The sequence below is a fragment of the Saccopteryx leptura genome, chromosome 3 (genome assembly GCF_036850995.1).
Source record: "Saccopteryx leptura isolate mSacLep1 chromosome 3, mSacLep1_pri_phased_curated, whole genome shotgun sequence".
Classification (NCBI taxonomy): domain Eukaryota; kingdom Metazoa; phylum Chordata; class Mammalia; order Chiroptera; family Emballonuridae; genus Saccopteryx; species Saccopteryx leptura.
This window is the reverse complement of record NC_089505.1, coordinates 369,739,183-369,753,152: the sequence shown is the minus strand read 5'-3', so window position 1 is coordinate 369,753,152 and position 13,970 is coordinate 369,739,183. Positions and strand designations below refer to the sequence as shown.

General features: G+C 59.4%; 1 protein-coding gene across 3 annotated transcripts in view; it reads left to right on the top strand.

The window, feature by feature from the left end:
* Positions 1-2,461: 2,461 nt before the first annotated feature.
* The window catches only part of AGO2 (argonaute RISC catalytic component 2), a 94,657-nt gene continuing 83,148 nt past the window's right edge, over positions 2,462-13,970 (top strand). For 2 of the 3 annotated variants that reach the window (XM_066379576.1, XM_066379574.1), the window contains exon 1: positions 2,465-2,654. Coding sequence is in view for 2 of the 3 variants with exons in the window: in XM_066379574.1 (XP_066235671.1) it covers positions 2,633-2,654 (22 nt within the window). In the remaining variant the exon portion in view is untranslated. Of the gene's footprint in view, positions 2,655-13,970 lie in introns of all 3 variants that reach the window. The other variant, XM_066379575.1, reaches the window with a different exon arrangement.

The following is a 13,970-nucleotide window of genomic DNA, read 5'->3' as shown; positions in this document are numbered from 1 at the left end:
CTTTCCAGTAGACCTTTTATATATATATATATATTATTGCTCACAAAAATTAGAGGATATTTCAAAATGAATACGAAGCGATAAAATATCCCCTAATTTTTGTAAGCAGTATTATATTTGCCTACATGCCAAATAGTAAGTATAATTTTGATTCATTCACACAGGCATGCTATCGTGTTGGCTGTTATAATTTCTTTTTCTATTTGACAATCTAATTTCACAATTTAAAGGGAAAAGAGGTCAGTGCCCCTGACTAAGTAGTCAGGTATCGCATGTTTTAAAAATCCCTGCGGCACACCGGTTGAAAATCGCTGGTGTAGTTTCACAGACAACTGAGTTCAGGAGAGTCGTGACTGGTATTGCTGGTGAAATACAGTGAAGGCACAGAAAAGTGTGCAAGAAGTAAGTGCCGCTTCAGAGACTTGCCAGGCGGAGGGAAGGTGCCCCCTTCCCACACACAGCCCCAGGCCTCTCTGGGCACAGCACAACGCCCCCTGCCAGCAGCACCCAGCATCCTGACACTCACAGTAACCACACTTGTCTCACTCCAGCTTCCACTGGTAATTATGCAGGGCTGAGTCCGGCTTTGGGGCTTTTACCAATGGAACTGTGAGCATGACTTGTGGTTTCAATCGCCCAACACGGTTGTGACGTAGACTGTGCTTAGCTAAACGGGACTTGTGGTCAGGCTGCACTCCTCCTCCCCCCCCCCCCCCATGCACGTGCGCAGCTCTCCCGACCTGCACCTGGATGACCAGGCCCTGGGTGCCCAAGTCCTGTCCTGGTGAGCATTCCCCCCACAGCCGCGCTCTGTCCTGCTAGGGCCCTGCGGTCAGCGCTTCCGGGCACCACCGACCACCGGTCTCCAAAACGATGATACCGAACCGCGCTGGCACAATACTGCGGAGGAAGACCCCGAGGAAGGCAGCGTGGAAGACTGGCAAAGCAGGCAGGGCGCTGGAAACCACGTGGAAGGGCTGGGCCGCGTGCCGGTGGAGATGGGGGGCCCATGAAGGCTTTGAGCAAAGCCAGTGCAAATCAGACCTGTGTTCACAGGAGAGGACTGTTGGGTGGAGAGCTGGTAATGGAGGAGAGTCATTTCAGGGCCGTCGCAGGTCCACCCCGTGAGAGCAGAGGGGGGGAGGAGGAGCGCCAGGGATGGGCGACCGGCCCACTCCCACTCATGCTAGCGAGCTGGTGGAGATGGCTGTCCGCTTAAATTTCTCTCCGGAGGAAATGCTGGTTTTCCTGCACTTACTTGGGGATGCCCGTGAGGGCTGCGGAGAACTACGTACTAGTGAACCTACTGGGTGTGGAGCTCCTGGGAGGCTGTACTGGGCTCATCTCTGCATCACCTTAGGCCCGGGAACACCAGCGTCTCGCTCCCAATGTGCAGGTGATACACGTTTAGGGCATGGAGGCGAGAGCAGGCAAGCATGTTCCAAGGTGGTGGGTGCGCCTTGGCATTGTTTCAGCATTGGCTTCCAATCCATCAGCCACAGTTAGGGGAGAAACGAGGTCCCTGCTGAGAGAGGCCCGTGGCCCTGGAAAAAAGCTCCAGAAAACCGCTGCGTCCAGGGGGACGTGAGGGACGGAGGATCTGGGTAGGAGGAGGGCGCCCCGCACTGGTGGGGCAGTCCTTGGAGCTATTACTGTAACGGTCACAGGCGTGGCCCTGGCCCCACAGACAGGCACGCAGGAGGACAGCCCGCGCTCAGAGCCGGGGAGGCCCGCGTGCCGGCATGGGCTTGTTAGTTTGATCTCATCATTGACGGCAGCTGAAATTTCCCAAAACTTACAAACATTTTTTACATGGATTATCCTGGTCCTTGGCTGGGAGGTGGCTGTGCGGTCGTGTGGGAGGGCAGGAAGTGTTCAAGTTCACACTGACAAGCTTCCAGACGTTCAGGTTTCGTTAATAACTTAAAAAAGAAGAAGAAAAAAAAGCCGGGCTGAGCGGCTGCGGCGCCAGCGCGGAGTCCAGGACCAGGCCAGCTCCGCGGCCAAGCGCGGCGGGCGGCGGGGGACGGGGAAGGGTCGTGCCCGCCCCCTCACGCCTAAGCAACCAGAACCTGTTTCTCACGCGCGCGGGAGGCGGCGGGGCGGACGAGGGCGGGCTCTCCCCGTCTTTCTCCGGGGGCTCGGGCCGTGACGCCGCGCCGGCCGCGCTCCGCCCCGAGGAGGCCACGTCGCCCGTCTGAGTGGCTGCGAGAAGTGCCCCCGCCTCCCGGCGGCGTCCTCCCCTGGCCCGGCCCCGCCCCCAGGCCCGGGCCCGGAGAGCCCCACCCGCCCGGCCTCCACCGCCCCGCGGGGTCCCCGCCGGGGCCCCTGGACGCGCGCGCGCGCCGTGTCGCCCTCCTCCGCTCCTCCCGCCGCCTCCTCCCGCTCCGCTCGCCCCGCCCCGCCCCCTGCTCGCCCCGCCCCGCCCCTCTCCGCCCGCCCTTCCCCCGCCCGCCGCCGCCGCCGCCGCCTCCGCCCGCCCGCCCGGGCCGCGTCGGGTAAAACCTGTTTGGCCAGGCGGCCGCGCCGGGGCGGATCGTGCGGCCGGCGGCTCCCTCGCGGCTCGCGGCGTCGGGGCCCGTGGCGCGCGCGCGGCCGCCCCTCGGCCCCGGAGCCCCTCGGCGGCGCCACCATGTACTCGGGAGCCGGCCCCGGTGAGTCCTCGCGCGGGGCGCAGGGCGCGGGGCGCCGGCCAGAGGCTCGCGCTCCTCCCCGCGCGCCCGGGCAGCGGGCGGCGGGCGGGCGCGGCGCGGGCCGGGGCGAAGGGGCCGGGGCCGGGGGTCGGGGCGCCGCGCGCGCTGTGGGCCTCCCGCGGCCGCGTCGCCGCCGGGGCCCCGCGGGCCGGCTCTCGGGCCGGGGCCAGGGCCGGCGGGCGACGCGGGTAGGCCCGAGGCCCGCGGCTGGGCCGCTGCGCCGCCACCGGGCGGGGAGGCCGGGCTGCGGGCTGCAGGCGCCGAGCGCAGGCCCGGGTCCCGGCGCGGGGCGCGGGCGGCGGCAGCGCGGCGGCCTGGAGCGCGCTCGGTTTCGGTTTGGTCGTTGCCAGCGCTTGTGCGGCCCCTTCTCCGAGGGCGAGTCTGCAGAGGCCGGGGGTGGCCGGTTCCTGCGGGAACCGGGAGGGCTGGGCGGCGGCACCCCGAACCCCGAAACCGCGTGCGGCCCATTCTGATTCCACACACGCCGTCTCTTTATTCAAGTGCGAATTGCCTTTTACAGTTTACTAGAAGAGGTAAAGGGCGATGTGTTGATTTCCCCAACACCCCAACACTCCTGCTTGCTAGTCATAGTCAGACTCTCTTTCTTTGGAAAAGTTCGAAAAAACTTAAAAGTGCTAAAAGCACTACCACATCCCCTCTCCGACCCCCTCTTAAAAATGCATAGTTAGAAGGGCGGTTGACTTGCTTGGACCAAGAAAATAGTCCAGTGTTGTGAAGCTTTCTCAGTCTCCCGCCAGGCACGTGGCTCCTAATTTCCCGCTGGCCCTGCCACTTGCACAGGGCATTGCCTGTCCCCTTTGTCCGCCAGGCGGGCGGGCTGCAGGCCCCGCGGACTCCGTGCTCGGTGGTCCTGGCCCTGCTAGGTGCATTCCTGTTCTGGGCCCCCCACCGCTGCCTGTCCGTGGGGTCCTAGCCCCACCTGTTCCAGACCTCCAAAACGGAGTCCGGAAGCCCCTCCTGATCCACTCTGGTCCCTGAGGTGGTCTTTTGCTGCTGTGTCTGTTTACAAAAGTCTCTATGTCTGTGACTTCTGAGTGTCTTTTTTTTCCCCCCCTTTTTCCTGGTGTCACTTAGAAAGGTTCTCCAAGGTGGAATCTGACCAACTTTTAGGGAGGCCAGCAAGCTGATTAAAAACTGACTTAACCCTTTGCCTGGGAGAGGACTTCTCCCTTGTGGGGAAGGGTCCTGGTCTCTGTTGTCGTGGTCTTGGGGGCAAATGTGGCTTCTGAGGCTCTGGGCGGTGGCCCCCCTCCCTGACGTGGCGGGAGGCCCCTCCCCAACTTGACTTGCTGGAGGCTCTCCCAGCTGACTCCTGTGAAGGACCCAGCGGGTGTTGGCCACTACATGGTACATTTTTTTTTTCCAGATAATTAGTTTAAAAGTTGAAGGCCTGGAGGAAGTGAGGAACCTTGAGAAGGTCAAGCTTTTCTGTTGGGTTTTCCACTCTTGAATCCATTGGACAGCTCACACTGAGTTGGTGGTGTTCATTTTAAAGGCAGACAACAGAGGCTCAGAGAGGTTAAGACCTTGCCAAGGTCGTAGGGCCAGCGAGCATTAGGACGATCTATCTGATCCCCCAAGCTGACTCTCTGTACACTCGCCTTAGATAAGTGGCTGTCAGTCTTTTTGACCTTGACCCACAGTAGGAAATATCTGTTAGGTCTAGAGTAGGTCGGTGCGCGAGCGTGCACAGGTATCGTTGACAGAAGAGCTCACAGGGCACAGCGTACTTACTTACTGTGTGCCCTGCACCGTGGTGTGCCCTCGTTGGTTTTACTTTTTTAAAGTGCTTTGGTCCACCCGCTCGCTCTCCAGGCTCGCTTGTGTTCACTAACTAACTGCTTTTGGAAGACTCTTGCTTGGGTGCGCGCCTCGGTGTTGTGGTGTGGTGGGGAGCAGGCTGGTGGTTCACAGATAAGCCGGCCCTGGAATTGGCCAGCTTTGGTGGAGGAAATAAATGTCTGTAGGATAGTTTTTACCTAATGGCAGGATGGGACTGGACCCAACTTTCAGGCTGTGCAAGTGAGCTGTAATTATACGGTGGTGAGGCTGTGCAGTATTATTCTACACATTCAAGCTTTTAATTTTGTTGAAAAGGAATTTTTGGAATAGCTCTTTTCAGTGAAACTTTAAGATGTGTTTGCTAATTCAGGGTAATGAGAAGATGTTCGATCTGGATTGTAGAAAAATTACACATAGTTTTTGTCCCTTACACTTATTAAGCAACTTATCAAGTAAATTAATCTTTTAAAAATAGAGTTCACAGTAGGCCTGTGCTATGCCTTTTACAGATGCTGTTTACATGTGTGAATTAATATTTGGACTCTATAATTAGGTATGTTGCTATTTTCTAGGTTTTTGAACTGTTCGAAAGAGTTAGTGGTTTAGGATGGATGGGTTCTCCAGTGACCCTGAACCTTCATAGATGAACAAATTAGTTTATTTTTTTATATTGGTTCATTTATTTGAGAGAGAGAGAGAAAAGGAGGGAAGGAGGGAGGGAGGGAGGGAGGGAGGGAGGGAGAAAGGGAGGGAGGGAGGGAGGAAGGAAGGAAGGAAGGGAGGAAGGAAGGAAGGAGGGAGAAAGAGAAGAAGAAAGAAAGGAAGAAAGAGGGAGATTGGTCTGTCCCTGTACTTGCCCTGACCAGGGCTAGAACCGGCAGCCTCTGTGCACCTGGACTACACTCTAACCAACCCTCAGGCCAGGGCTGTGTTGGTTATTTTTAAAAACCACTTAAAGATCTTAGATTGAGCAAAATGCCTTCTGCAAGGTGATGGTTGGTTCCACTGAGCTTAGCTGTGTTCTACTCCTCCCAGACTTGCTACAGAGTAACCCTTTGACCCCTTAGGCTTGTTTGAGAGTTGTCTAAAGAGGATGGTGACTCTGAGAATCAACAGCTTGCACGGTGGAGTCTGACTTCCCTTCACCCCACCTCTCCCCCACCCTCCATCACCTCAGTGGATCTGTGACCGGGTCTCCCCACTCATGGTGCCCGCGGGCCATTGCAGCAGGTGGCCCTCTGCCCCGATTGGAAGTTTTGGTAGTTGTACAAAGTCCCTTTGGGTTAGTTATGAACTTTGAAGAAGGATTTAAATAAAGGGGCAAGAAAAAGATGTATAAGCCTCAACTCCCAAAACCCATGTTTTTTTAAGATGCAGGATATTTTTGTTATTTCTAGTTTCAGTGTCAAAAATGTTCACAGTGCCTGTGAGTATATTTTTTACGAGTTACACAACCCTCCTATCATGTGCCGATCTGACAGAATATATTTTTGTTTCTTGAATTGTTATTGTGAACCTTCAAAATGTAAGACTTGATTTTTTTTTTTTTTTCTGAAGCTGGAAACGGGGAGAGACAGTCAGACAGACTCCCGCATGCGCCCCACCAGGGGCGTCGCTCTGCCACGACCAGAGCCACTCTAGCGCCTGGGGCAGAGGCCAAGGAGCCATCCCCAGCACCCGGACCATCTTTGCTCTAATGGAGCCTTGGCTGCGGGAGGGGAAGAGAGAGACAGAGAGGAAGGAGGCGGGGGGGGGGGGGTGGAGAAGCAAATGGGCGCTTCTCCTATGTACCCTGGCCGGGAATCGAACCCGGGTCCCCTGCACGCCAGGCCGACGCTCTACCGCTGAGCCAACCGGCCAGGGCCAAGACTTGATTTTTTAAAAAAAGTTTCCATTGAAAACTAATTTAAAATACGTGACAGTTGGGTGACTAGTACAACGCTCTCTCATCCATCAGCTTCAACAATGATCGAGAGTTCCCATCCTGGCCAGAGAGCTCAGTTGGTTAGAGCATTGTCCCGAAGTGCAGAGGTTGCTGGTTTGATCCCTGATGAAGGCACATACAGGAACAGATCGATGTTCCTGCCTCTCTCTCTCTCTCTCTCTCTCTTCCTCCCCCCCTCCCCTTCCCCTCTTGCCTGACCTGTGGTGGCAGTGGATAAAGAATTGACCTGGAGAACCGAGGTCGCCGGTTCGAAACCCCGGGCTTGCCTGGTTTCATACAGGACATAAAGGAAGCAACTACTACGAGTTTATATTTCCCGTTCTCCCCGCTTCCCTGCTTTCTCTTAAAAAAAAAAAAATCAATTAAAAAAGAGTTCCCGCATTTGCCTGCCTTGCCCCACTCCCCTTTCTCTTTGCAGAAGTATTCTAAAGGGTGTCCCAGCCCTACCCCCGCCCCCACACTTCAGCGCCTTGTCTGAAGGCTGGGACGCTCAAACCCGTGCCGTGGTCATGCTTACCGGGCCGCGGTCGGTTTCTCTCCTCCTAGAAGCATGGTTATAGTTGGTGGTCTTGGATCCAGAATTTTACTAAAAGTTCACATAAATTTTGTTTTATGTCTTGAGATTCTTTAACCTAGATGCTAAAGTTAGCCTCCCTGCCTTCCCCTGCTCTTGACTTTGAAGCCATTTAAGGTTTAAAATCCTCCTTTCCTCAGACTGCGCCCTTCCCCCACCCCGCCCCCCGTTTTTTCTGCAGAAGGTTCCAAAAGGGAGCCCATTGCTCAAGGTCCCTGCGCGGTGCTGCCCGTGGTTGCAGACCCCGTTGCTGGTGATTTTCATCCTGACACGTTGACTGTGAGCAGTGTTTCCGCCCAGGTCGCTTTGCGTCTGTAACCCCCACGTGCAGTGGGACCCTGCTGTCCAGTAGAAGGGACGCTTTATGATGTGTGGAGATCGTGAGGGACCCTGGTCGCTCCTGTGTGTTCTCTCTGTTCTGATTGTCCAAATGAGTGGACTGCTGTCCCCTGTCTTGGTTGGCTGGCTCTGTAGCGTCAGGTGGACAGACTGACCTTGTCCCTGGTGTCGCTGCCTCATCCTCCACTGACGGCCCGCTGTCCCCGCCCAGGCACACGCTGGGTGTGGCCGCCTCCTTGCCCTCTAGGCAGTTACGACACCATAGGCGCCACCATTTCTCTGCGGTTTCCCCTCAAAGTGTAAAAACCCGGCGCTGCTGTTGGTCCTCTGGGCCCTCACTCTTCCTGACAAACTCTGCCTTTCTCACCTGTCTTGGGTAGAGTTGTGCTCCGGTGACTGCCATTTGTCATCTAAACCGGGGACTTGTAGGTGAACGTGGCACTCACAGTTACTTCCCTGGGCCACCTGGCGTGCTGAGGGCTGTCTTGCAGATCGGGGTGGCGGTCCCCCTGCCCAGTGCGTTTCTGGCTCTCTGGGACTCTCGGGAGGCTTTGCACTTGCTGAAAACCTCATAAAATCTGAAGGGGCGAGGCGCTCTGTGAGAGGCCCCATGTGCGAGGCACGTGGTGAGTCATGTGACCAGGCTTGTTCTAGAAAGGCACCCCCACAGTACTGCAGGTGGGGCTTACCTTGGAGTGCTTGGGGAATGGGGAGGTTGTGGGAGGTGGTGGGGGCCCCAGCACGGGCCCTCGGGTGCGAGGGCTGTGGTTCAGAGAGGGAGCGCGTGGGGTTGAGCACCCAGAGCACGGCTCTCTGGCTTGGGCCCGGGTTTGGGCCTCGTCTGCACTTTCCTGGGCAGCTCCCTAGCAGGGGTGTTCACTGATATCTGGGCCCCCACCCGCCCCTCACCAGCTCTGTGACTTTGGCAAATCATGTAACTTCTAAGCCTCAGCTTTTGTCCCGGGGAAACGGGGATGCTCAGGTGGTCCTGGGTTGTCGTGAGGATGGAGTGGGGCGTGCTGGGGCTCCCCCGCGGTGAGTGTCGTATGGGTCTGTGCGGGGGGGGGGGGTCTCTCCTGTCTTCCCCCCGGGGATTTATAACCCTGACTGGGAACCCAGCAGAGGGCCCGCCCAGAGGACGCCGTCCGTCTGTCTGTCCGTACGGGGACGGTGAGGGGGAGCTGGCTGCCCCCGTCTTGGTGACCTCACTGGTGGAGTGTTTGAACGAGCATCCTGATGGGGTGAGGTGTGAGGAGGGGACAGGGTGAAATTACACTGTGTCCGGCTTGCTACTGGCAGCTGGGACACACTCACAGAACAAGAATGCAGGCCCAGCAGACTTCGGGGAGCCGAGTCCCGTGCGACGTGGACAGAGTGTAAGGTTCTGAGGAGCCGAGCTGGGCGCAGGAGGAGGGGTTGGGTGGAAGGCGGGGCCCGGGGTCCCTCAGGGCTCAGCCTGGTGCCCACAGCCAGCAGCTGGTCACTCACCTGAAGGTGATTCTCTGCCCTGAAGACGCAGGACATTACACTTTATAATCAGCGCAGGTGCTCACCCTGGTGGGCCGAGTTTGAAGCTCACTGGCGGTGAGTGGGGGCGGGACAGGAGGTAGGAAACAGCCGGGCAGCCCCCAGGGAGCCCCCTCGTTTGGACGGGATGGAGGGAGGGAGGCTGTGTGCTGGAGACGGTGGAGGGCAGCCCCGAGAGAGGAGGGTCGCTGGCTCTGGGGGGGCACGCTTCTAGAGGTGAGACTGGCTGTCCCAAAGGGGACTTTGCAGGGGACTTTGCAGGGGACCAGGGGAGTGAGTTTACCTGTGGCTCCCTCTCCTGAGAAAGCACACAGTCTGACGGAACGATACACTCCTTCCCAGCTGTGCGTCTTGCTGCCATTTTGGGTGCCAAGGTGCCTTGGGTACAGCTTGTCCGCAACTCCACTCGGAACTGGGGCAGGGGGGGACTTCTGAAGGTCATTACCGAGGTCAGGAGTTCTCGGTGAACGTCGTTCTGTGTGTGTGTGTCTAGGAACCTGTAGCAACAAACAGGACTCTCGTGAGGCTTAGCGCCAGCCAGACTCGGGCATGCAGGTAACGCCGCCCCGGAGTGAGTCTCACAGTCCCTGAAGCCTGTGTGGAGAGTCCCACCGGGGAAGCTGCACACGGCGCGGTGTCCGTGCGGTGTTCCAGGTCCGTTCCCGGTGTCGCAGCGCTGAGCTCCAGGACACAGAGCTGCGCGGGGGCGGGGCCAGGGCCGGGGGGCAGGAGTCGGCTCCGGTGCTTCTGGCGCTGAGGAGCCGGAGCCTGGTGGCTGATGTGCCGGGGCCGGGGGCGGGGCCAGGACCGGGGGCGGGGCCAGGGGCGGGGCGGGGCCAGGGCCGGGGGGCAGGAGTCGGCTCCGGTGCTTCTCCTGGCGCTGAGGAGCCGGAGCCTGGTGGCTGGTGTGCCAGGGCCGGGGCCGGGGGCGGGGCCAGGGCCGGGGGGCAGGAGTCGGCTCGGGTGCTTCTCCTGGCGCTGAGGAGCCGGAGCCTGGTGGCTGGTGTGCCGGGGCCGGGGGCGGGGCCAGGACCGGGGGCGGGGCCGGGGCGGGGCGGGGCCAGGGCCGGGGGGGCAGGAGTCGGCTCGGGTGCTTCTCCTGGCGCTGAGGAGCCGGAGCCTGGTGGCTGGTGTGCCAGGGCCGGGGGCGGGGCGTCCTGCGGTTCTTCCTGAACTCAGATGGCAGGAAGCCCCTCTGGGAGCTCGCTGCCCGCCTCTGCAGGCCCCGCAGGTCACAGCCATGGCACAGGAGGGCATTCAGGGTGGCGGCTGCCTTGAGTCTGGGTCACAGGCGGAGCCTGATGCTGCCGCCCGTGGCTCCTGTGTTCCGTCCAGGACGCCCCTCTGCCCCGTCAGCATGGCCCACGCGCAGCCGCTGCGCAGTGATGGGTGCGGTGGAGCCGCCGGGACAGACCCGGACGCCGTGCCGTGCGGTGGAGCCGCCGGGACAGACCCGGACGCCGTGCCGTGCGGTGGAGCCGCCGGGACAGACCCGGACGCCGTGCCGTGCGGTGGAGCCGCCGGGACAGACCCGAGCACCGTGCCGTGCGGTGGAGCCGCCGGGACAGACCCGAGCACCGTGCCGTGCGGTGGAGCCGCCGGGACAGACCCGGACGCCGTGCCGTGCGGTGGAGCCGCCGGGACAGACCCGGACCCCGTGCCGTGCGGTGGAGCCGCCGGGACAGACCCGAGCACCGTGCCGTGCGGTGGAGCCGCTGGGACAGACCCGAGCACCGTGCCGTGCGGTGGAGCCGCCGGGACAGACCCGGACGCCGTGCCGTGCGGTGGAGCCGCCGGGACAGACCCGGACGCCGTGCCGTGCGGTGGAGCCGCCGGGACAGACCCGAGCACCGTGCCGTGCGGTGGAGCCGCCGGGACAGACCCGAGCACCGTGCCGTGCGGTGGAGCCGCCGGGACAGACCCGGACGCCGTGCCGTGCGGTGGAGCCGCCGGGACAGACCCGGACCCCGTGCCGTGCGGTGGAGCCGCCGGGACAGACCCGAGCACCGTGCTGTACGGTGGAACTGTGTAGACGGAACTCAGGGCAGGTGGGGCCTCTCACGCCAGGTCACGTGGGCAGGGGCCACGCCGATGGGCTCTGTCTCCACAAGACGGGTCCGGTCACAGCCCGGTGGGAGGGAGACAGTCTTCTGCTCGTCGTTCCTACACGGTGACTGTAGAGTGGCCCCGTTGGTGGCCGGGGTCAGGGACAGAGGCAGCGGGGGGCTTCTCCTTTTACAGAGGTGCTGACTTTAAGGTGATTCTCAGAAACCCAGGAGAGGAGCTCTGGGCGGTCCCTTTTTGTGAGTGTGTCTCCTTCCTTCGTCAAGGCCACCAGGGCTAGCGTGGTCACCTCTGTCTGCTTTCCAGCCCCTGCCAGGGTGTGTCCTTCACTCACTGAATGCAGAGGCATTGCTTCTTGCTTCAGAGTTCAATCCAGTGACTCGAAACTTGTGTAGAGTTTTGAATTTCCACTCGCTGCTGAATTTCCAGCCCATTCTGCTGCTCTTTCCCGTGTGGACCCCTGCACCCCACGCCTCGTGAGCCTGCGGTCTCGGTGGAGGGTCCCCGTGTGGACCCCTGCACCCCACGCCTCGTGAGCCTGCAGTCTCGGTGGAGGGTTCCCGTGTGGATCCCTGCACCCCACTCCTCGTGAGCCTGCAGTCCTGGTGGAGGGTTCCCGTGCGGACCCCTGCACCCCACGCCTCGCCTCGTGAGTCTGTGGTCTCGGTGAGGGTTCCCGTGCGGACCCCTGCACCCCACGCCTCGTGAGCCTGCGGTCTCGGTGAGGGTTCCCGTGCAGACCCCTGCACCCCACGCCTCGCCTCGTGAGCCTGCGGTCTTGGTGGAGGGTCCCCGTGCAGACCCCTGCACCCCACGCCTCGCCTCGTGAGTCTGTGGTCTCGGTGAGGGTTCCCGTGCGGACCCCTGCACCCCACGCCTCGTGAGCCTGCGGTCTCGGTGAGGGTTCCCGTGCAGACCCCTGCACCCCACGCCTCGCCTCGTGAGCCTGTGGTCTCGGTGAGGGTTCCCGCGGCTGCTGTTTGGAGCAGAGGGTGGCCTGGTACACAGGCTGATGCGTGTTCAGCCTGGAGAGAAGGGGACCATGGGGCCACTTATTAGATGATTTACTGAAGTAGGAGTGAATGTCCTGGGGAGGTGGGATCCAGCACAGCGGAGGACAGACGCGGGAAGGCTCCCTTCAGCCCCCAGGCCTCCCAGGGCATGGGACAGGAGTCCCTCCCCCGAGCCTGGCTGGTGACCTGGAGGTGCTGAGGCTGAGCCCCCGCGCTGCCTCGGGTCCTGAACGAAGTCGTGCCCTCAGGAGACTGTCCAGAGGTGGCAGTGCTGGGCGGGCACGGCTTCTCCGCCGTCCTGCCGGGGCTGTGGACCCAGAGGAGGCTCCCGAGCCTGTCTGCAGCTTGGTGCTCCCGTCTGTGCAATGGGGTAACTGCAGCCCCCCGCTAGTGGGGGGAGCCACACTGAGCCACGTGGGCGCCCTCAGCGAGGCTGGAGTACCACGCCGCTCGTGGACGCCCCTGACAGAGCTGGCGAGCCGCTCTGCCTCCGGGGTGTTCTAGAAGAGGACTCAGGAGGGATGTCCTGGGTGAAGATTCTCTGAAAAATAAATGTTAAGAAGTTAAATAGAAAAGTGATGAGAAATTTGGTTGGAAAGCTGTTGGAGTTCTGTATGGCATTAATTGGGGGGGAGGGTTGTCTTGAAGAAAAGCAAAGAAGTAGGTTGTCTTTTTGAGAGAGTGGAGTCACGTGCCATCGGGGAATGTCCTCCCCTGAGCTGCCCGGTGCCGAGAGGTCCAGGCTGTCTGGAGCAGCGTGCAGAGAATGGCTGGCATGTCTGCACTTTGTGGAGAAGGGCACGGAGCAGGCTGTCCACGCCCGCCATGGGGGCAGCCAGGGTGGTGCCCTGTGGGCTCGGAGTTGCCATCACCCCTACTTGACACACCTTGAGGATGACATGTAAGTCGCAGCTTGTAAGACACCCAACAAAGCTTTCTGAGGTGCCTGGTGCCATTCCAATAAACATTTATTGGGAGAGCGGGTTTATTTTATTTTTGCACACTGTATTGAAATAGGTATTTTAAAGTCCATGTTATTGAACGATGGTTGCTAAAGAATCTTGAAGAGTCATCTTTCCGGATGGTCATTGTCAGACTGAGGCTGTGAGATGGTCGTTTTCATTTCCTCCTGTCCAGAAACCCGCCAGCCTCCTGGGCCGCGCTGTCCAGGGCTGCTCCCGGCCCTCCCCCCCACCTCTGCGGCCCCCGCCCCCCCCCCCCCGCGGCCCCCTGCTGCCCTCACACTACCGGGTGGGCCTGCCCCAGTGTGTCTGCACTGCTAGCTACGGGGAAAAAGCAAACGATAGGTGCTTTTTTACAAAGAGAGGAATTTCTTTCAAAATGGAATATAGCATTTAACACTTTTAAATTTTATTGATTGATTTGAAAGGGAGAAGAGGGGAGAGGGAGATAGAGAGGGAGAAACATGGATCTGTTCCTCTGTGTGCCCTGGCCGGGGACCTGACCCGCATCCTCTGCACTTCAGGACGATGCTCTAACTAACCGAGCTATTTGGCCAGGGCTAGCCTTTTGGAATTTTAATTAGTTATTTATTTATTTTTAAATTTATATATTTTAGGGAAAAAGAGAGAGGAAGGGGGAGAGAGAGAGAGATTGATTTGTTCACTTATTTAGGCATTCATTTGTTGATTCTTTTATGTGCCCTGACCGGAGATTGAACCCACAACCTTGGTGTGTTGGGACAACGCTCTAACCAACTCAGCTACCTGGCCAGGGCTCATAGCCTTTTACTTATTTATTTATTCATTTAATTGAGGGGACATTCATGTAACATAAAATAAACCATTTTAAAGTGAACAGTTCAGTGCATTTAGCAGATCCACAGTGCTTTTTGCCTCTGTCTAGTTCGAAACACTCTCCTCACCCCCAGGGACACCCCGGGCCCCAGTCCCTCTCTCCTCCCTTTCCCCCAGCCCATGGCACCCACCATCAGAGTGTTGTCGATAGAGATTTGCCTAATCGGGATGTTTCATATAAATGGAAGCATACAG